This window comes from Petaurus breviceps, unplaced genomic scaffold (assembly GCF_028583685.1).
Source record: "Petaurus breviceps papuanus isolate PSGF00001 unplaced genomic scaffold, PetGlider_PUasm1.0 91023, whole genome shotgun sequence".
Lineage (NCBI taxonomy): Eukaryota > Metazoa > Chordata > Mammalia > Diprotodontia > Petauridae > Petaurus > Petaurus breviceps.
Window position 1 is genome coordinate 1,934,872 of NW_027187398.1, and position 22,583 is coordinate 1,957,454.

The 22,583-nt window shown below is 34.3% G+C and overlaps 1 protein-coding gene across 1 annotated transcript in view; it reads left to right on the plus strand.

The window, feature by feature from the left end:
* The window catches only part of MED13 (mediator complex subunit 13), a 96,330-nt gene that overhangs the window by 15,237 nt on the left and 58,510 nt on the right, over positions 1-22,583 (plus strand). The window contains exons 4-9 of the mRNA XM_069078201.1: positions 10,363-10,508; positions 11,102-11,299; positions 14,466-14,660; positions 16,499-16,661; positions 16,997-17,107; positions 21,402-22,082. Coding sequence (XP_068934302.1) covers positions 10,363-10,508; positions 11,102-11,299; positions 14,466-14,660; positions 16,499-16,661; positions 16,997-17,107; positions 21,402-22,082 — 1,494 coding nt within the window. The remainder of the gene's footprint in view (positions 1-10,362; positions 10,509-11,101; positions 11,300-14,465; positions 14,661-16,498; positions 16,662-16,996; positions 17,108-21,401; positions 22,083-22,583) is intronic.

The following is a 22,583-nucleotide window of genomic DNA, read 5'->3' on the forward strand; positions in this document are numbered from 1 at the left end:
CTATTGTAGTATAGTATACACTATACTATATACTGTAATTATATATTCAGACCATTTTGAGACAAAAGTGTAATGCATTTCTTTTCTAAATTTCTTATTAATTATTAAAACTGGCTAGGTAGCTTGTGAGAAACTTAATTGACCAAAGAAAAATTATACTCAATTATTGGGATTCAAATATTATGAGAAAAGAAAAAACGTTATACTTTTTGGGTTCCCCTTAATCTTTTTTTTAATTTAGAAATTTATTCTGTTTAATCCACAAGCTTTATATAGCTTTATTTTAAAAAAACAAACAGAAAAAAAAGCCCAAAATAAAATGGTGAAAACATGACAATATTCAAAATTGAGATCCTTCCACTTTTCAAAACCAAGAGCTCTGAAAGTTCAGTCTACCAAGTGGAAGAACCCTAACAAGACAAGAATTATGAATGGGGCAATGATGTCATTTCACAGAATTTTATGTAACTGAAGGAACTTTTCTGGGGCATGACTGTCCTTACAAGCAAACAGGTGGGGAGAACACAAGACAGGAAAAAATGGAATTCCAGTGTTCCAAATCAACTAGTTACATCAGTATAAGCCCACGGTGTCCAGGCAAACAGCATGCATTCTTTTCTGGACTATCCTAAGAGCTCTAATCTTTATTCACTTCAGCAGAGATGACAGCAAGGGAAAAGGGAAAGAGTTTGGCATTTAAAAATGCTTGTGTCGACTTCTGGTGAACTCTTTTGGATCTTCTGGTCTCTCTTCTAGGCAGCTTCAAGGTCACAGCCTCCCAACTTAAATGGGGGCCAAGAATTGAACAAGAACTTAAAAGATAAATCTCTGTATGGCCAGGGCTAGAAGAGGATTTAAAGGAACCCGACGGCTGTTAGCTGTACTTAAACCCTTTTAAAAAAAAACTTTTCGCCTTAAAAATGTCTCTAAATGAAGTTATGTTGGCTGTCAATGAATGTCACTACTACATTGTAGACACTTTTGTAATGTAAATCCATGCCCTTTTTTTTACTTGGTGAACCTCAACCTAGCAATTATGACAACAAATATTATAGCTTAAAGCTCAAACACATTTTAGCAATTGTGAAATGAAATCTGAGTACAAACCCAATCAAATGTACATTATAACAAACAGCCCCATCTAGAACTGTGGGTTCCCCTTACTCTTGATGTTCAGTTGTGTCTGACTTTTTATGACCACATTTGGGGTTTTCTTGGCAGTGATATGGGAGTGGTTTGCCATTTGCTTCTCCACCTCATTTTACAGATGAGGAAACTGAGGCAAAGAGAGTTAAGTGACTCTCCCAGGGTCTTAGGACTAGTAAACTGGATTTGAACTCAGGTTTTCCTGACTTCAGGCCTAGTGATTTATTTACTGGGCCACTTAGCTACCCTCATTGGGTTCCCCATCTCCTACTAATAACTGTCATATGACTAAGTAGGCAGAGAAATGAGCAGGGGGAAATGACTCTAAATTTCTGTGATAAATATTAAATTTATATCTTTTTTAAAAATTCAACTTCAGGGGCAGCCAGGTAGCGCAGTGAGTAAGAGTGCTGGCCCCAGTGTCGGGAGACCTGGGATCAGTTCCGGCCTCAGATACTTGGCACCCACACAAAAATAACTGGCCGTGTAACCTTGAGCAAGTTCCTTAACCCTGATTGCTTTAAAAAAAAATTTTCAACTTCAGCACATTTAACTTTTAGAATAGCCTACCAAACAAGGTGGTAGGATGCTATCTAAAATGATCTTTGGAAGTTGATTAGAAACTTAAATCTTAGGTGGCAAAGTAGATAAAAGTTTCAGACCTGAAGTCAATAAGACCTGCATTCACATCCAACCTGAGATATTAGCTTTTGGACTTTGGGCAAATTACTTAACCTTTCATCTGTCTCAGTTTCCTCATATGTGAAATGGAGTTAAGAACAGCACCTACCTCCAAGGTTATTGTGAGGATAAAATGACATATTTGTAAAGTGCTTTCAAACTTCAAAACTATATAAATGCTAGCTATTACTATTATATTATTTTACCTACTTCTGCAGCAAGGGACTAAACAAGATGATAAAGGTACTTTAGCAATCCACTTAGAGTAGTGCCTTGCATATGGTAGGTAATAAATATTAATTGAATTGATTTTCCTGGAAACTTTGGTACTTTGAGTTCTCCCTTCCCCCCCCCTCCCCCAACCATTTTTCTTATTACTAGCTTCTGACTCCTTCCCCTCTGATTAAGATTTCCTTAAGGGCTAGATCTCAAAGCATTTCAGTCTTCACACACTGGGCAATTCATGGATCACCAGCCTAGGTCTCTTCTCTACTCCAGCTTTTGGGTGATCAGAACTGACCCAAGCTGAATCCTGTCCTCTTTCCTCAGGCTTGATGAAGTGCTGCACAGCCTTCCACATGCAGTGTCCTGTTCTGGTTACCTGTCCCATTCTCTCTTTTCCTTTGTTGTTTGGCCAGGCACCTGCAGTTCAGAGCCTGCTTTCCTTGTCACTGGTGGTTCAGAGCATTGGTACTTCCAGCTTGCAGTCTCTAGTAGGCTTTACTCCAGGAGGACTTTGGCCATGCTGATTGTTGAGGCCCAAGAAAACTTCCGTATCCTGGAGTCAGGGTCTTTACAGCACTGAAAAGAGGGAGTGTAGGGACTACGGTGTAAGGATGGGTTTTTATGTTTGATGTATGCCTATGTTATGTCCTTGGTTCTGCTACTGCAGAGTTGTGAGTGGGGGGAGAAGAGGGTGTTGTCCTGAGTGAACTCAAGGCCATTGAGCATCAGTTCCTGGATTTTGGGTTGGTTTGGTTTTTTCCAACTTTTTTTGGATTCTTGGTGTCCTAGGCTATGGAAATAACTGAAGTTGCTTTATCTTTGCTGCATAATTTCTGTTTTGGGGAGGTTTAAGCAGTCATAGGAATTGGAGAAAATATCTAGTTCACCATCTTGTTGCTCACATGACTACCACCCCCAACCCTGTTGAATAGATTTAATAAAGAAATACATATTCTGTTCATTTTAGTTGTAGGACTTTCTGCTTTTCATGGAGAGGTATTTTATCAAACTTTATATGGGAAGGAGGAAGAAACATTAGTAGATGAGGTATTCTTTAGCTATTTTATTAATAACTGTCTGGTTACTTCCAGTGTTATTTTTTGGACCATGGTTCCCATAGAGAATTATTACAAGTGTTTGTTTAGTTCATTGATATCCATGTGGAATTCATTGCAGAAAAATAGTTGAGTCTACACTACATGTTAAGCTTGTATACTCCTAAATTCCTAATACATCTAGGAAGATATTTATGGTAGAAAAAGATTAAGGTCAAGTTTTAGATACATGCCCTCTAATAGGTTAGTAGTATGTGTTGATACATGAGTTTTGCATCTTCATCAGCTGTTTAAACTTCCCCAAAAGGTACAGAAAACATTATCTTCTCAGAAATTATTTCATTTTACTCTTCTTCCTCAATCAGAGAGGGAGGATTATAATTTATTTTTCTATTAAATAAATATAAAAATATAATGTTCTTTTGTTAAATCTGTTTTTGGAATTTGTACTCTGAAGTAAAAAGCTGTTGATCTTTGACCTCAACTTGAAGAGGCACTATAGGTTGGTGACTCATGAAAGATGAGGTGAATCCCTGCCCGGTGTAAAACAATAAAGATTGGGTCAGAGGCCCAGTTGAATACAATCTTTAAGTCTGACCCTATTAAAAAGGTGACAAATTATTCAGTCTGTAATGAATTATGAGATATTTCAGTATTGTGGGCAAGAAAGAATGGGAATTTCCCCCTCCCCCACTTTTATTTAAAGAAAAAAGTGTCTTTATGGAATTTTTTTCCCTACAAAATGAAACTGTTATGTTTATGTGTGTAAAAACCACTAAATGTCAGGGAAAACTCCTGAAAGCCAGTTATTGAAATGGAGTTTTAAAGAAATCAAGTCTGACTATAGTCCTAATTATTTCCCCTTTAAATATAGGGATCTATTGGAGGTAGCAACACCTGCAGGCAGAATTTCATTCCACTAACCTAACTTGAGTTTTGACAAGTAGAAGATGATGACAATTACTGCCTTTTGTTGCCCCTTCTGTCATAAGCCAAATGAATCAGTTACTGTGTCCTTTAGACAGCAATGTGGAGAGGACAGCCACAGCAATGTCCCAGATTGCCTAGCAAAGACCCATTTTTGTTAGCAATGGACTATTTAGATTGGGGTTATAGTTCCTGTTGTTTCCACAGCTTTCTTCTTGCTTCCCATGTTTATCTGTTCTAGACTGGAGCCACTTGTATCCCTCTTAGTGCCAGTAGACTGTATATTAATTTTGTATTCAGTAATTTTCTTTTGATGAACAAAAACTACTGTAGCATAGCGTCTGCAATTCTGGACTTTGAGTCAGGAATATATGGCTTCATATTTAACATCTATCACTTAATAACTTTGTAATAACCACGAGCAAATTTCTAAGTTACTCTGAGTAGGTCATAAACTGGTCTGCATTCTGCATTGATTGACTATGTTCTGACAGTATCAGAATCACAGATCCTTTTTATATTGACTCAAAATAGCGTACAATATGTAAATACGATTCCTAGTTGTCTGTAGTGCTAAATTCCTTAGGAATTTGAATTCCATTTCTTCCTTTCCAGGCATTTTCTTGAGATAACTTAATTGTTAAAAATTATTCTCCTCTTTCTGTTTTTAGCTATGCTTTGACTGAACAAAGTTCACTCCTAGTAAATATAAATGAATTGAGAACAAGTTTTTAATTTCCACAAAAACTGTAGTTGGCTCATTAATTAAAAAAAAAAAAAAGCTGACTGCAGTCTTCAGAGTGGAAATTTTAAAAACATCTACATAGCTATTGGAACATAGACAAAGCTGTAGGGCATGAAAAACTGAAAATAGATTGTACCCTATCAAAAATCACTTGCAATGTGCACTTTCAAGTGATAGGAGATAATAAAACTCCAATTCTTGCAATTGTAGGTCAGAATAACAATGTTATTTCTATATATTCTTCATTGTATTGCTCAAATAATAGGTTCTAGAAGGTGTACAAAAGGTCCATAGATTATAAAACTGTTAAGCCTTATCTGGATAGACATAGCTTTTATATTTCTTGGGAATATATTGCCAATATTTACATCTAAAAGTGTATTCTTGTTACTTTAATAGTAATATTAGCAATCTATTCTTGAAAGTTTACAATAAAGGCAGGGCTACCTAAGGAAGTAAACTTCCCTTCTCACTCTTCCCCTGCCCCGATAGGTTGTAGCTTAGCATTTCTTTAGAGTAATTGTGACTTAGAGGACAGAAAAGCTAAGAGATTTGACTGAGTTCCCAGTAATAATAGCTAATATATAGTATTTTGAGGTTTGCAAAGCACTTTTACTATATTATCCCATTTGATACTATCTTTCCTTAAAACTTAGATAATCAAAACAGTAATGCTAAGAAGAGATCAGCTGTGGCAGAATGAAAAAAAATATATATGACTTGAGTATTCTGTAGGCATGTTTTCATCTATTTAGTTTGCACAGTTCTAATATTTAAATAGGGAGTATTTCATTCTACGCTAAGAAGAAAGTGGTCTCTGTTTTCCTCATTTCCAAAATGCTATGTACCCCATCCATATTTGTTGTATGTATGTTGGGTTCTAAGTTCCTAGAAAGCAGGAGTTTATTTTTTTTTTGCATTGTTCACACCTTCATGATATGATAGGTGCCTAATTATTTTGTGAATAAAATGTCTTAAAAATAAAAATGTTCTGTGAAGTCCTGAATAGTCCCTCAAAATAAAAGCCCCTCTGAATTCAAAGTGTAGTGCTTTATGCTACTATTTATTGGTGGGGTTTTTTTGCCATATGGAATTAAAGGTAATGGTAATGATAATTAATTTTTAAATTATAATACTGCATTTGATTTTCTATATTTAATATTCAGAAATTGAAGCCATTTTTCATGATTTTACATGTAAAAATGTTCTCATACTTTGCACAAAAAATGGTTTTATTTTTTAAAACTTTTTTTTAACAGTGCTAATGAGACTGTATTAAGAACATGTGCTAACAGTATATAACCAGTGATATTTTTCTTCTACTGTAGACAGCTGGAATTGAAAGCTGCTGTAAGTAGGACAGTGCAGGATAAACAGCAGGAGCTAAGAGCAGTGATCACGTGATTGTCTCTTTGGAATATTGGGCTGCTACAGAGACTTCTAGGAGACAAATTTAGCACTTTACATCAGAAAGCTATATTCTTATTTCTGCCTTAAAAATACAAACGGTCATTTTATGAGAGTGAAAGGAGGAGTATCTGAGGAAAGGGAATGGTCTTTTCATAGAACAATAAGACTTCATTTGACAACTAAGACATTTAATTAATTAAGACACTTAATTTTTGTACATTTTGTACTACAATTTTCATTGTAGTCAGAAAAGAGCTAAATGATGATTTGTTAAATTTTTCTTTGGAAAATTTATTAACATGTCTTAACATGTTAGTTTAAGTATATTTCCTTGATTAAGGGAGGAATATATGTAAAATTCTGTTCCCTTAGCCTTTGTCTTAAAATTTTCTTTTTCAGTTAACAAGCATTTATTTCCTTTCCCTCCTACCTGTTTTCTCCTGAAGAAAAATAAAACTATGCTTAAATACCCTTGTAACAGATGTCCATAGTCAAGGAAAATAAATTTATTTATTCCCGTTGTCTTTTAAGATATAAGAACTTGGAGTATTTGTTTTAGGTTGCTTTTACTTGGAAGTGTTTGCTATAATTTGCAATTCAGATTTTTAAAAATAATATGTTATAGAGAAGACAGTTCTTAATCATTTGGTTGTAGTAGACACTTTTTTGATGTTTAAAAATAACCAAACAGGTGCCTGTAGGTATGAATTTAAAAATTGGTTATTTTTTATCTCTTTTATTTTTTTCTTGATTTTATTTTGCTTAATGATCTCTCAATTCTCATTTCTTTTGTATTTTTGTGTATTTAGGGAGCTACTAATGCCATTTAAAAGTAACTCTCTTTGATAAATTTGTAAGAAGGCTAATGTTTCAAAACAATACAGCCTTTCAAGACAATGCTTTATTTTGTCTTCAGCACTTCCCCCACACACACACAATTAAAGATTAGTTTATCATTTGTTGTCATAGTTCTTTATTACTACTTCATCTTGCTTTGAGTTTCCTACATGTCCCCTTTAGTTTTCACATAAATATTTTTTGAGAAAAAAACTTGAGCTTCTGTAGATCCTGAACATTACAAAACACATTAGAAATATCAGTGTTTTGTAAATTTATCTTTAGTGATTAAAACATTAAAATGTTGATGGTCTTAATTCTACTACCATCTTTCCCCCAACTAAATAAATAGATAAATATAGTAAATATTATATATTACAATAATATAGTACTTTAAAGTTTACAATACTTTACTTTGCCTGTGTTATCTTATTTCATCCTTACAACAACCCTATGAGGTAGGTGCTATTATTTTCCTCATTTTGCAGATGAGGAAACTAATTCTAAGAGAGGGTTAGAGACTTGTATAGGATCACAGGGTGAGTGCCTGGGGCAGGATTCAAACTTTGCCAGCTGTTAGCTTTACCATCATTTTAGGAAACAAAATGTAATGCATATTCCTGTTTCCCTGCCCTACTGAGAAAACAGAACTTAATGATAAAAGACATGAAGGCTAGATGTATTGATAATCCAAAGGCATAGAAAAAATAAAAATAAGGTTTGATGAATATCCAGGTTTTATAGTAATTAGTATAGCTAGTTGTCAGGTATTCTGGATGGTATTTTACACTATTTTTTCTCCTTCAGGTGTTGGTGGGGGAAATGAATATATTGTGCTTTAAAAAATTGAAGTAAAAAAAAATCCCTATATTCAAATGATGACAATTTCAAGATTTTTTTTTTAATTCTAAGAATTGCATAGTTTTCTTATATTTCAAGAATTATGATGATATAATAGGTTTATAAGTTAAGGTAAAATTTTTATAATTTTACCAGATTCTGTACATTACACCAGCAGATTCTATACATTACATTATTCCTGAGAGTTGACACACAGGAATACTGCTGAAATTTAATTATTTTCTCCCTATTAGTGAAGTGAATAGGAATGTCAGAATTTGTTTACTGCCAGTGAAATAAATAATGAAAGGAGAAACTTAGTAAACACAAAAGTTCTGAGATATCTTCACCTCTCAAGGAAAAAGAAATGTTGGAAACTTTGTCCTTTTTTATGTAAGTAGACACTGGATTAAAGTTAATGGAGTATGATTGACTGTCCAGAGCCATGGTGTTTTGGGGTTTATTAAGCCATTATAATTTAAAGGGGACTTTAATATTGATACCCAGGCAGGATTAGCTCTTCTTTTATACAAATAGACAACATTTGTTTTGAAATTAAGGGCTTTTTTTTTAGTGGCTTAAATTTGGTCAGTTCTTTGGCATGTTTAGAATCAACAAGCATTTATCGAATACCTGCTGTGATACATTTTATATTGAGGGGGGCTGGACCAGACAAAAACAAACCAGCCCTTACTGGGAAGACATTTAAAGCCTAAGAGTGAAGCTTACTGAAACAGTGGTAGGGAACTTGGCCTCGCTTGGAGCTGTGCAGATAGATATGTTCTTACTGAATCATAGAAACAATCCAAATTTTAAAATCTGCTGTTAGATTACTGAAGAGACAAATATAAATATGAATCCACAGGCATTTATTTATTGTGGACTCTGTGCCAGGAACTGTTAGGTGATAGGAATACAAAGACAAAAATCAAGTAAGTCTGCCCCTCTGAGGAGCTTGCATGCTACTAAAGGGGGACAACATGTACATGTTTAAGTATATACAGACTAATTTGGCCAGAGAGGCACTAGCAACTGAATGGATCAAAAAAAGTCTCATGAGAGGGGTATTAGAATTGAGTGTTGAAGGAAATTGAAGATTCTGAGTCATGGAGATGAGAAGGGAAATTTGTTCCAAGCATATTTGGGGGTAGAGCAGCCTGTGCAAAAGCAAAGACAGTAGATGAAATGTTATGTGTGAAGAACATCTAGAAAGCCAGAATGCTCTAAGGGAAGTGAGATATAATAAGCTTGGAAAGGTATGTTGAGGCCAAGTTATGAAGGGCTTTAGATGCCAGAGGATTTTGTTTTTAAAAGGCAGTAGGGAGCCACTGGAGTTTATTGAATGGGGGAATGACATGGTCTGATTGGTGCCTTAGGAAAGACATCCTTTTGCAAGATGGGTAATTACAATATTTACTTCTGCCTGAAAAGGGGCAAACTCAGTGACAATTAAGGGGTCAAGTATATAATTGACCTATACTGACTTCTTTTGAATTGGGATTCACTGCCACCTAAATCTTATATCCCATTTATAGAGAAGACCAGTCCATTCACACTTTTATCTAAAGTATATGTAGCATTAGCTTAAATGAAATGACTATTCCTTATGACTTAGGATCTTTGTGATTGATAGCCTCTGTACTAATCAATTGACTTTATTACTTTCAGTTACACCAGTATCTACTCAAACAAATACTGTTTTCTTCAACTGCTAGCCACCCTTCGGTATTTTGATGAAGTTCAAATTGGCTACTTTTTTGAAGCCTTTGCTAACTTTTTAAATCATTGTCGAAGTGTACAGGAATCATTTAATATGCATATGATACAGTGACTAAATTGTGAGTAGGCTGCATTTAGAAGAATTGTTTTTAAGAATGAAAATGTTAATGAAAAGGTGGAAAAAGAAAGAATGGTAGAAAACTGAGTGGGTAAAGAAAGTACTTTTCAGGGGCGGCTAGGTGGCGCAGTGAATAGAGCACCGGCCCTGGAGTCAGGAGGACCAGAGTTCAAATCTGGCCTTAAACACTTAACACAAAACTAGCCATGTGACCTTGGGCAAGTCACTTGACCCCAATTGCCCTACCTTCCCCTCTCCAAAAAGCAAAAAGAAAGTACTTCTCTCCTTTTTTTACCTTGTCTTTCCTTCTCCTGTTTACCCCTTTATTCTTGGATTTGACTGTTCCAGGAATATGACTGTGGTGCACACTTATTCTAGAGATATACTTATCTGCATCCTAGGGCATTTTTACTTTGAACACTGTATAGCTCTTTGTAGCCTACTCACTCAGATAAATCTTTTTAAATGTGCTATTGATGGCATAATTTCTTGGTAAGGAGCAAGCTTGACTAGCATCAAATAGAGGAAACGGATCTGTTACACAAACAGGAAATATTTGGTAGTTGTATCAAAATATATTTTGAAAAACAAACCCTAGTCTTTTATTTTAGTCACATCACTTTAAAACTTAACTTTTACGCTTTTTTTTTTTTAATCAGCGAACACTTGTCCTGCTCTTTCACTTTTTTCCTGCACGGGGACAGCAATGTTTGTACCAGTGTGGAAATTAACCAGCACCAGCCTGTATATCTTCTTAGTGAAGAGCACATCACCCTTGCTCAACAATCTAATAATCCTTTTCAAGGTATGTTTTCTTCAATTTTGTTTTCCCTGTTTGGACAGTTCTTTTGTTAATTTATGCCCTAGGAATATCCTTACTAGGAACAGAAATTTTTAGTTGTGAATTCTAAGGCTTCAACCCCTGAGCCTCTCAGTAATTCTCTTCTATTACTGATGAATGAAAGCTTGTCATAGCTAAGTATTATCAGAAAGCCCTTGAACATAAATATTAACCTTTCATATTAAAGCATGTCAATGGGGTATGAAGTTATTATTGTTAGATGAATGCTATTATAGGATTTTTGAAATTGTTATTATACGATTCCTTTTTCTAAAATAATATACATACAAGACATTTGTTATACTGCTGACCAAAACAATCTGGTGTGATGACACTTTTTAAAAGCTTAAGGGACCTGACTAAATGTTCATAAATGTTCATATACTATATTCCACATTCATCTTTCCTCCCTCTCAGGAATACAGCTCCTTGAGAGCAGAGTTCATAGTTTGTAGGGACCATTATTTTTGTTGTTATTGTCTTTCTTGTATAATACTGGCATCTAGTAGATGTTTAATAAATGCTTATTGTAGTGACAAGACTTTTTGTGTTTCTAGTTATCTTAAGTCCATTTGGATTAAATGGCACTCTAACAGGACAAGCATTCAAGATGTCTGATTCATCCACCAAGAAATTGATTGGTGAATGGAAACAATTTTATCCTATTTCATCATGCTTAAAGGAGGTATCAGAAGAAAAGCAGGAAGATATGGATTGGGAAGATGACTCTCTAGCTGCTGTAGAAGTTCTTGTTGGTATGCATTCTCTATATATTGATGCTAAAGAAAATTTTTTTAGAGAAACATGGGCCACTTTCGGTTATTTCTAACTTCAGTCAATGGATAAATACTGTTTTGAAAGCATAAATTTCTCCAAAAGTTTCAGTGTAACATAACAATGAAAGAATAAGAGAAACATGAGCATATCTTCAGAAATACTATGATAAATATGCTTAATAATAAAGTCAATATACTTAAAGTAATAGTTTAAGTGATGACTCATTGAGTAACACTTGGATGCAAAAATGGGTTTGTAGAAATAATAAATTAGACTAAAGGTAACAATATTGCAATATATCTTAAATTTCCTCAAGGTGGGTACTTCCTTCCCATGGCACTCACAGTCCACCCTCAAATATTGACCTTTTATCCTTGCATTTGTTTTGTTATAGGGTCCTTCTTGGAGGGTCTAGTCAACATTTTGGAGACCTGTTCATAAGTCTTTTTAACTGTTTTCCAGATGCTGATTAATTATCCTGTGCTCTCCCTACATCACCACCCCATATCTTTTCTGATTCTGTTTCTTTTGTATAACTTTCTACACCACTTCCACTGTAAAATGATCATTAGTGATAAGCTAAAACCTGCTTTTGCCTACTATGCATCATTATTATTACCTGCAGTTCTGATTCTTTGTGTATAAGTAGCATTTACAGTTGTATATAGTATCACTGAGGAGTATAATGGTCTTAATTTGGATTTTGTGTTAGGAGATAAGTTGAAATTAATATGAAAATGCTACAGTTTCTCCAGTGTAGCCCAATTCCATATCTCCTCTTGCAGTATGCACCTAATACCCCTACATGTATTTATAGATTACCCATCCAACTCTATGAATTTGGTCATTTGACTTTTTTTCCTGAGTTGATTATTTGTCTGATTTTTTAAGTGACTATGGGTCTTCTTGAGGAGACCTGATATTATTCTGGAACTTATCTCAGTGCTATCCACAAAATTTTAGAAGACCTCACCCTTTTCTTTCTACTAGGACAGCTTCTGGTAGCACAAATACCTTTTAGCTAGCATGGATCTCCCTTTTTCATGCCTTGCTTTATTATAGAAAACTTAGCTCAATGATATTCTGATGCTTTGTTTAGCAGTGTTGTATGATCTTATGTGTACAGAAGAGAACCTTTAAGCGCTTTTGTTTTACCAAGTTGAATGCTTTGGAAAAAACAAAACCCACCAAAGTAACAGTACAGTCTTATATTCTCTTAATATTTCAGTCAGTTATGTGATTGAAGTTGTGATCTGTTGAATATTGTTGGAAAAAGGCTGCCTCTTCCCCTTTTCTTTCTTTTTTAAGGGTATCCTTAATTCATGCACAGATTAATTCACAAAGGTTTTACAGAAGTTAGAAAGTGGACATATGAGTGTGTTAATGCTACTGCCAAAGTTGCCTTTTAATTAATATCATCCATTATTTTCTCCATGCTCTCCACCCCTGCCCACTAGCATTTAGTATCTTCTTTTTGAGAGTACTTGGAAAAATTGATCCCTGTTTTTAGAATTGTTCTTACCCCCCAAACCCTCCTCAGCATGATTTTCATTTGTATCTTGTCTACTTGGTGTGGTGTGTGTTCCATTGGTTCTTCTCAAATTTATCCTGAGTGTCATTACCAAGTCCTTAGAAGCACATTGAAAACTGAGATATCCATTTGCAGTGGTTTAACTGTTTGTAATGATAATGGATTCCTACAGAAAAACTGGCAAATCTCTTCCCCTTCTCCCCCAGGTATGTTTGTAAGCACTTTTCCAGTTTCAAATATAAATAGATGGGTCTATTGTAATTGCTTCTTCAAATTTTCTGAAGACTTTTCCCCTTTACTTTTCTTTATTATTTTGAAACTAGGTAACCCTTAATATTCTGCCGTCCTCTTCTGTAACATTTTTGTAAATGAATTTTTTAAAAATTCTAACTGGTGTTGCCATTGGCTATGCCTCTCTGCTTGGCAGAGGGATCAAGAGTTTACTGACTGTGTCTGTTTCTAGATGCTTGGCTTCCTTATGAAGGCAGCTTTTTTTTTTTTTATAGCAATTAGTTATGGTCCATGTTAATTGTTCTTCTGATATCCATTTTCCACATTTTGGTCTCAGTGCCTTTTTTGAATAGGCCAGGTTGGAACTGTTTTAATCACATTCAATTAATCATTTTTCAACTTCATCTTTTTTTTTATAGTGATTTTGACATTTTGCTCTAAATTAGTTGATTATCTGACTGCATATAATCAACTGATTATAAAATAATTCTCCTATTGTACTTGATATCCAGCACTTAGCACGGTACTTGGCACATAATAGGCATTTACTAAATAATTGATGACTGATGGTAGGTAACCAGTCCTCTGCTTTCTGGGGATTGTTAACCAGGTTCATTCTTTGTGACATGATTCAATGTTTGCCATGCTCAGTGCCTTTTAAATTCTCTTCATGAAGGTTGTAAATAACTGGACAGCAATGGTGTGCCCAATGACTGGAGAAAAGTTAAATAATGATATGAATGTAAGAGAATGTTATTGTTATACTATAAAAAATATTAATTACAAGGAATATAAAGAAATGAGGGAAGATAAATTAGAACCAAAAAGACAATATGCATATGTATTAACTCCTGCTATGTGAATGATAATAGAGATGGTAATACAATCAGGATAAACACACAGAAAAGTTTGAGAGGGCCACTGAAGTTAATAAACACCTGAACAATAATAGCAGAAGTTTATGGTTTCCATTAACTTCTATGATGTTATGGTAATTACAATAACTTTTTTGTCATGTTTGAATATTTTTGTTTGGATATTGGCTATAATTTAAACTAACAACAATGAAGGAAAAAAGCAGTTATGAGGACATGGTCTTGAGGGTTGTGGTGTTTTTTTGTTTTGTTTTGTTTTTGCCATATCTATATTTACATACACACATATATAAAGAAAACACTATTGTCTTCTTTAGATCTGCCTGTTTATACCTGGATATGTAAAATTTTAATTGTCATAGCCAACTTGAATTTCACTGTTCTAGTTCTACTCTTAGCATTTTCATTTATTTTCACATGTAGAAAGACATGATTTTGGTTGCATTAAAAATCATAAAACTTGTCTTTAGCAATTGAAATAAATACTTGACTTTTCCCTCCCTTTAGCTGGTGTGCGAATGATCTATCCAGCATGCTTTGTGTTAGTTCCTCAGTCAGACATTCCTACTCCTAGCTCCGTGGGATCTTCTCATTGTTCAACTACTTGCTTGGGTGTCCACCAAGTGCCTGCCTCTACAAGAGATCCTGCCATGTCTTCAGTAACTCTGACTCCACCTACATCTCCTGAGGAAGTACAAACAGGTATTATAAATAACTTATTTTCTAACTCTTAATAGATTTGATTTTTGATTGGTGACTTCAACTATATATATATTCTTCTTAGGGATATACTAAGTTCTAAAACTGTTTTTGCCTTACTGGTTTCCACTTTAAAATGTAAGAACATAAGTACTTACTACATTTTTGTTACTGAGGTCAAAATGCTAACTGTAAACTTGTTTTGGTAGTTGCTATTACAAAATAAGAACAATATTTGATAAATATTAAAAAAAACACATAATGGAGTAGATGTCCATTTTTTGGACATTGACTTGGTACTTCAGTTTCTTAATTTGCAAAATGGGTATACATATTCTCAGTTGTAGTGTTCAAAGGAATCAAGAAGGTGAACGTTTTATATATTTTGATTTGTTTTGCAGTTAGCCCTAGTTGGAGAACTGTTTAGATTTTGTTTATGTGTTCCAGCTAATGCTATGAGGAGAATTTTAATGAGTTTAAAGGCAAATTAGAGGAGAATAGAAATTACTTTAATTGTTGATGGTTTAGGCTATATCTAACATCTTTGCATTAGAAGGATTTAAATGTACAAGGTTTTTCACACCTCCCTTTAAAGCACTGAGTAGTTAGAATTTGCTCTCTTGCTCATCCTTAGTCATTTGCTAGTCATTATATATGAAAACCCCAAACTAGTTAGTGAAGAAAATGCTAGAATTGTTCATAGTTAAGCCAGAAATGTTCAGTTCGAGCCTTGAGTTACTTGACTAGTACAAAACTCTGAAACAATCAACTCAGAGAATTTCAAATACATTAAGATAGCTAAAATACTTAAAAAAAAAACAACAACCCCATTTTCTTTAATTTAAAGACTTTCATGTAGGTTGCCAGTGCATTTAGGAATGGAGGTGATTAACAGTTTAGGATCATTCCTTGCATATATGAAGACCACCTTTGGTAGTGCTTTTAGGACTGACCTAGAGTGGGTAACTAGAGCATTTCTGAAAATCACTCCTATTGGGTATGGGTCCATTCTCAAACAACTACTAAGAGCTTGTTAAATAACTTTCTTAAATATGCTAAGCTAGGAGTTAGGACAAGCAGTTTAGTTCCTCTAGTTTATAGGCAGGTCTATCCCTTTTCAATACTTTTTAAAAATACTATTGTCATGTTGTTTGGAGGGGCAGAGTTACAAAGGCAGGTATTGTATTTTTAATTATGCAATATTAACTAGATGAATGAAGAAGCTATTAAAAATGGGAAAAACCTAGCTTTTATATTAGTAATATACAATAATGCTTACCACTACATATCCTGATTTGAGAGATACTTTTCACTGGAGACAAATGGTAGTAAATGGGAAATGTACAGAGAATCACTATTTCCAAGTTCCATGCTTTCTGCAAAACAAAATTGCCTGATTTCTCTGTGTTCCATGAATGAAGAATATATCTATACTGCTTCTGTATACTCCTTTGCAGTAATATGGCTTATAGTGGCAGTATTTTTACATTTTAAAAATGCATCTTTTCCCCCCCTACCTTGTTATAACTAGTTACTCCTGTCTACCTAAGTACTTGCATATTTAATTGGCTGTTTAAAAAAGTCCTTAAGGAATACTGAATACTGTCTCATTTTTAGAACATATGTTTTTAAGATTTTTTTTTCTTGTGGCTAATTTTTATGTGTAAGCAGTCTTTTAAAATAAATTTTTAAAAATTTATTTCTGTGTGAATGGATTGAGTACCTGCAATCAGTTTTGTCAGAGCAATTGATTAAAAAAAAACAAAAAACAACAGAACAAACCTATTAAAACAGATTCGTTTACTTTATGCCTTCCATCCTGTATTGTTTTTTTTCCCCAGTTGATGCTCAGTCTGCTCAAAAATGGGTCAAATTTCCTTCTGTTTCTGATGGATTCAACTCAGATAGTACTAGCCATCACGGTGGGAAAATACCCAGAAAACTAGCCAATCAGGTGGTGGATAGAGTTTGGCAAGAATGCAATATGAACAGAGCACAGAACAAGTATGTATTTCTATTAAGTTCTGAAATGGCATGTTGGAAAATTGTTTATAAGACTTTAAAGTTTTAATTATCTATTTTTCTGTTTAACTATTCATTTATTTTCTTTTTTGGAGCGGGGAAGGCAGGGCAGTGACTTGCCCAAGGTTACACAGCTAGTAAGTGTTAATTTAAGTGTCTGAGGTTGGATTTGAACTGAGGTCCTCCTGACTGCAGGACCAGTACTCTACTCACTGTGCCACCTAGCCATCCCTTTGACTCTTTATTTTTAAAACATTTATTTAACTTAAGCTAAAGAGTACAAAATAATGTAATTTATAAACAATTTCAAATTTTAGGAGGAAGTATTCTGCTTCATCAAGTGGTATGTGTGAAGAAGAAACTGCAGACAAAGTTGCATCCTGGGATTTTGTTGAGGCCACACAGAGGACAAGTTGCAGCTGTTCAAGGTAGATTCAAAGTTGCTAAGTATTCTTTTATGTTGGACAGAACAAGGAAGTGAGTAAAGAGGTTGCCACTTTAGGAACTTTCAGGTCTAGGATCTTTTCTTTTGATCGGAAAATAACACATCACAAAATGGTGGTTTATATCTGATATAGGCAAAATTTGTATCTGTATGATGAGAGTGGTGTGTAAGAATTAACTCTAGTATCATCTCTTATATATAAACAAGAAGCAATGTTAAATATGATTATATCTTCTTTTTCCTGTACTAATGTGATTTAGTATCATTTTCACAACACATTTCTTTTTAACTTCTAATTTTGTTTCTTGGTAGAATTGACTGGTGAAAGTTGAAATGGTAAAGAGGTGTTGTGAATATCAGGTTCTTTATACTTTCTCAAGGGTTTCCACTTTAGTTTTTCTTTCCCCCATAAATACTTTCCCTGTACTATTCTGTGCCCTTAAGTACCTCTGGAAACATTTGTTGTCAAGAACCAAGTTGCATTATATTTAAAACAATTCTTGGTGTACCCCATTATACAGAAACTTAATATATTGACATTTACTGTTTGTGTAAATCAGCATAGCTGCAACTTGTAGAAATTTCCTTCTCTTTTTTTCCCTCTCCCCATTGGATTGTAATTTCCTCAAAGGTAGACCTCATCGCCTTTTAATATTTTTATCTCCAAGACCTAGAACAGTGGCTTCTGTATTGTAAACACTTAAATGTTTGAATTCAATTTCTTTATAGAATTTATATCTTAGGAACAGTAGGGTCCAGTAAATGGTTTCTCTTTATTCATATACTCATGTATATGAACTTAGATACCTCATTTGTGTGTGTTTACTACATTTAGAGCACTTAATTTTAAAAGTTAAGAAACTTTGAATAACTAAAGAGACTTGATTGTTATCTAGGTATAGAACATTGTCAGAGAATTGATTAGTTGAGTAACATCTGTGTATTTCTATTGAGTTATGTTGTTGTTTTTCTTTTGAATCTTTAAAGAAGCAACTATAAAAATTATTCTACCTCAGGAATACTCTTAGGCTATCTTAAGAGAGCCATAGTGGTAATCAACACTAGCCAGAAGAGCCAACAAGTCTCATATCCTGAAGATTCTAATGTAATATAAAAATAGACATTTTAGGCCTTAAAGAGTTTCAAGCTAAAAGGGACAGAGTCAGGATTTAACTCTAAAGCTTTTGTCTTAATGTCATGGCTTTCTTAGTGAATCCTATTTTGAGTAGTAGTATTTACTCAAATATTACCATTTATCCCCGCCCCAGCCCCACACGTTTCTAAAGTTTATTGAATTTTAAATTATGATTGGTTCAGCCTTTAGCTTAGAGCACTTTTTCCAGAAGAATATATACTTTTCATTTTAAAATGGATTATTAAAACCATAGTTCTGAGAAATGGGCATTAGACAATACCTCTCATGAGGAAGACTTACTATTGATTTTAAGACCTGGCAAAGACCAATTGTTGTAATCGATGTACATGTAAAAAAATACTAAATAAATATTAGCTGGCTATAAGAAGAAGCTAAAAATTATTTATCACAAGAATTTATACCACACTTGCAAAGAGTTGGTTTTTTTAATGTTGATCCATAATAATACAACATATAAACAAAAGCTTTGATAATAAATGCAGGAAAATGGAACATTTATGCATGAATTTAAAACATTAAGAAGCAGAAATTTTTCTTCAACAGAATAAAAAAGCATCAACAATAAAAAGCAAGGAGCCAGTTTGCAGTGGCCACATTAAAAATGTTCACACTGAAAAAGAGGAAGGAGGCTAAAATACAGAATAAAAATACCCATTTAAGCTATTTTTATGTAGTATTAGAAATTCTAGCAGTTGTAGTTAGACAAATATGATGACCATAAGTCTTGAATGATATTTCTGAAATAATGTCAAATGAAGAAAGCAGAACCAAAAAAAAAATGAAATCAGTATTAACAGTGGCCATATGTTAGAGTGGGGGAAATGATTAAAGATGACATTGATATGTGCTTAGATTGTGTGAAAACTTATGATACTTTATGCATTGGCATTTAAACATTTAGTTGCAAGGTTTAATTGGTTTGTTATATTAGTGATTATTGCTTTGAAAGGACTGGATCTGTGATCTATCATTGTGGAAACTATGGTGGTAGATAAGTGTATCCATGCCTTTTTATTTCTGTGTAACTTTTGTGCATCTCCTTCTGTAAATCCTTCACAGGAAATATATGCAGCATGCCAGTGCTGCTCTAGATTTCAGCATGATGTAGCTATCAGTGGATCACATGGGCAATACATTGGATTTACTGTGCTTTCACTCCACAACCTTCTCTTTTTGGAGCATGGAGGGTTCAGTGCTATCTCTCTCATCTTTTATGGTGCTCCTCCTGTGCTGTTCTTTTTTGGCTATATGTTGTTATCTGCTCATACCTGTGTTGTTCCTCTTCATTATCCTTTGGGAAATCCTCCACTTTAATCATTTACAAATTGTGGAATTTCACTACTAAACTGTAGAGCATCCCCAGAAAACTGTTGATGTTAAAAAATTTGCCTGTGTTTTAGGGAGTGGTAACTTGGGATCATTAAAAACACTTTGTGATTTCCCAAAACAGTCTAGTTCAACCCAGAAATAAGCAAAGAAAATTGTATACATTTATGTCATAAGCAGTTTTTGAGGTCTCTCTCTTCCTTACTATGTACATGTAAAATATTGAAAGTAGTATTATCAAGATAAAAGGGTAAAAAGCTGGACCTTAATTTTTTAACTCATTTAATAGGAAATATATAGAATGTATATAATCAGTTATATGTTTTATAATGTGAATGGTAGCCTAACTTTTTTATTATTTGGACTTAATCATAACTACACGTAAAATATTACTTATTAATATATATAATAAACTTAAATAATAAATATAATAAACTTATATAATAATATTATCTTTTAGGTACTAACTGAAAAATAGTCACAAAATTTCAGATTAGGGACTTCAGCAAACTTAACACACTTAGTACAAACCCATGTTTGAAAGACTCCTATCTACTATACCTGCCCAAGTGGTCATCCAGTTTTCTCTTTCCTCCTTTGGTTCCTAGAAAGGGGGAGGGTTCACCCTTTGGCTTTAGCTTGGAATTGTTTTACTTGATAACTATCGATTCTGAATTGGTGGTGTCCTGAAACCTGGCAGCAGAATTTCTCTGAACTAAACCTCCTTTGTTTAGGACATGCAGCATGCTGCTCAGATCTCCTGAGCTCTCTGCTGGGTACTTTTTTACTCTGCAGTTTCTTCCTTCTCCCAACTTCTGAACCCACAGTTAGAGATATTTAAAAGTTTGATGTTTCTCCATTCCCATACATCTATTCTTGTATTATTAGCATTCTTCAAATAATGGAACTCTTCATCAAGACATAGTAATTTGGTTGGGGAGTGAGAGGGAGGTTGTTTGGAACAAAGGAGTATGGTGATTTTGCTGATGAAATACAAGGTAGGTTTAGTATATAAATAGATTATGTATTTTGTGGCCTCTAGTCATTATTTATTTGTTTTTGCCTTTTGGAGGGCCATTGGGGTTAAGTAACTTGCCCAAGGTTACACGGCTAGTTTTGTGTGTGTGTGGGTGGGTGGGTGTTAAGTGTCTGAGGTCAGAACCGAACTCGGGTCCTTCTGACTCTGGGGCCTGCGCTCTACTCACTGTGCCATCTAGCCACCCCACCTCTAGTCATTTTTAACCTAAGGAAGCTTTGAATCATTGTTTGGGGGAAATCCCAGTGGTCACTACTTTAAATTCTAGGGTTGATCTAATTTAAATGTAGCATCTCTGGGCTCAAGTTCAGAGAGCCTGAAGTTTGTTCACACTTGGAGTTTTGATAGAGTTGATCAGAATCATCAATACATCATAATTATTGATTTTGCAATACCATTGAATACTTATAATGAATTTTACACTTAACCATAACATTTGCCTGGTTTGAAAAAGTGTTTAAAGAAAAAAAAATTTTTTTATCAGAAGCTCTCTGTGCTGCTAAATAAGAAAAGATTATTTTATATGAACATCTCATTTAACATCCCTTTTAATTACAAGTCATTGAATGAAGTCCTTCATCTTCCTTTTATTTGGAAGTGAAATTATCCTTATAATCCTATCTCTTAATTTGGAAGGAGCTGTGTTAGAAACCAGATTTATACTGAAAATTATTTTAATTTTAGCAATAACATTAGGTGTAATAGTGCCCTAAGGTGTTTTTTTTAAGCCTTTTTTTTTTTTTTACTTTCCTCCTTCAGGCACAAAAATTTCAAACCAAGAAATTCTGGACAACAGGGGCAGGCACCGCCTGTAGGCCAGCAACAACAGGCAGCTCCCAAGCACAAAGCCAATGAGAAGCAAGAAAAAAGTGAAAAGCCACAGAAACGTCCCTTGACTCCTTTTCACCATCGTGCATCTATTAGTGATGATACTATGGAAACAGATTCAGCGAGTCAGAGGCTGGTGATCTCTGCTCCGGACAGCCAAGTGAGATTCTCAAACATCCGAACTAATGATGTGGCAAAGACTCCTCAGATGCACAGCACTGAAATTGCAAACTCCCCTCAGCCACCACCTCTTAGTCCTCATCCATGTGATGTGGTTGATGAAGCAGTAACTAAAACCCCTTCAACTCCTCAGAGTCAACATTTCTATCAAATGCCAACACCTGATCCCTTGGTACCTACTAAACCATTGGAAGATAGGATAGATGGTTTGTCTCATTCTTTCCCAGCACAGTTTCCAGAAGTTTTGGAGCCTACAGTATATGTTGGTACAGCTGTAAATTTAGAAGAAGATGAAGATCATAGAACCTGGAAGTATTACAAGGTCCCAAAGAAAAAAGATGTGGAGTTTTTACCACCACAGCTTCCAAGTGATAAATTCAAAGATGATCCAGTTGGACCTGCTGGACAGGAAAGTGTAACATCAGTTACAGAGTATGTATTTTTATAATCTATTAATGTAATTTTAACCAAAATGGAAAAATTGTTTTATCCAACTTCTGGGGCACCAGTTTTGGTTTCTAGATAAAATTAGCAATTTGTAACTTTGAAAGATTAAGCCCCTTCATTAAATTCTAGGGTCACTAAATGGTGTATATAGTTGACAAACAGTAATCTCTAGGAATAAGATCCTCATTTCTAATTTCATAGGTGCAACCATTTATCTTATCCTCAAATTTTAAAGTCAAGTTAATTGTAATTATAATTGTGACACACATTTGACATAACTCCATTTTTTAACATATTTTACCCTACCCCACATGCCTCCCCAGTGGCAGGACTCATATATGAGAGGGCTGACCATTATAACAATTATTTAAAAAGAAAAAAAGTTTATTAAAACTAACCAACATATCAGATACAGTGGGAAGAGTGCATGCATTTAATTCACACTTGCTAATTTACTACATTCATGACCTTAGACAAGTTGCTTTA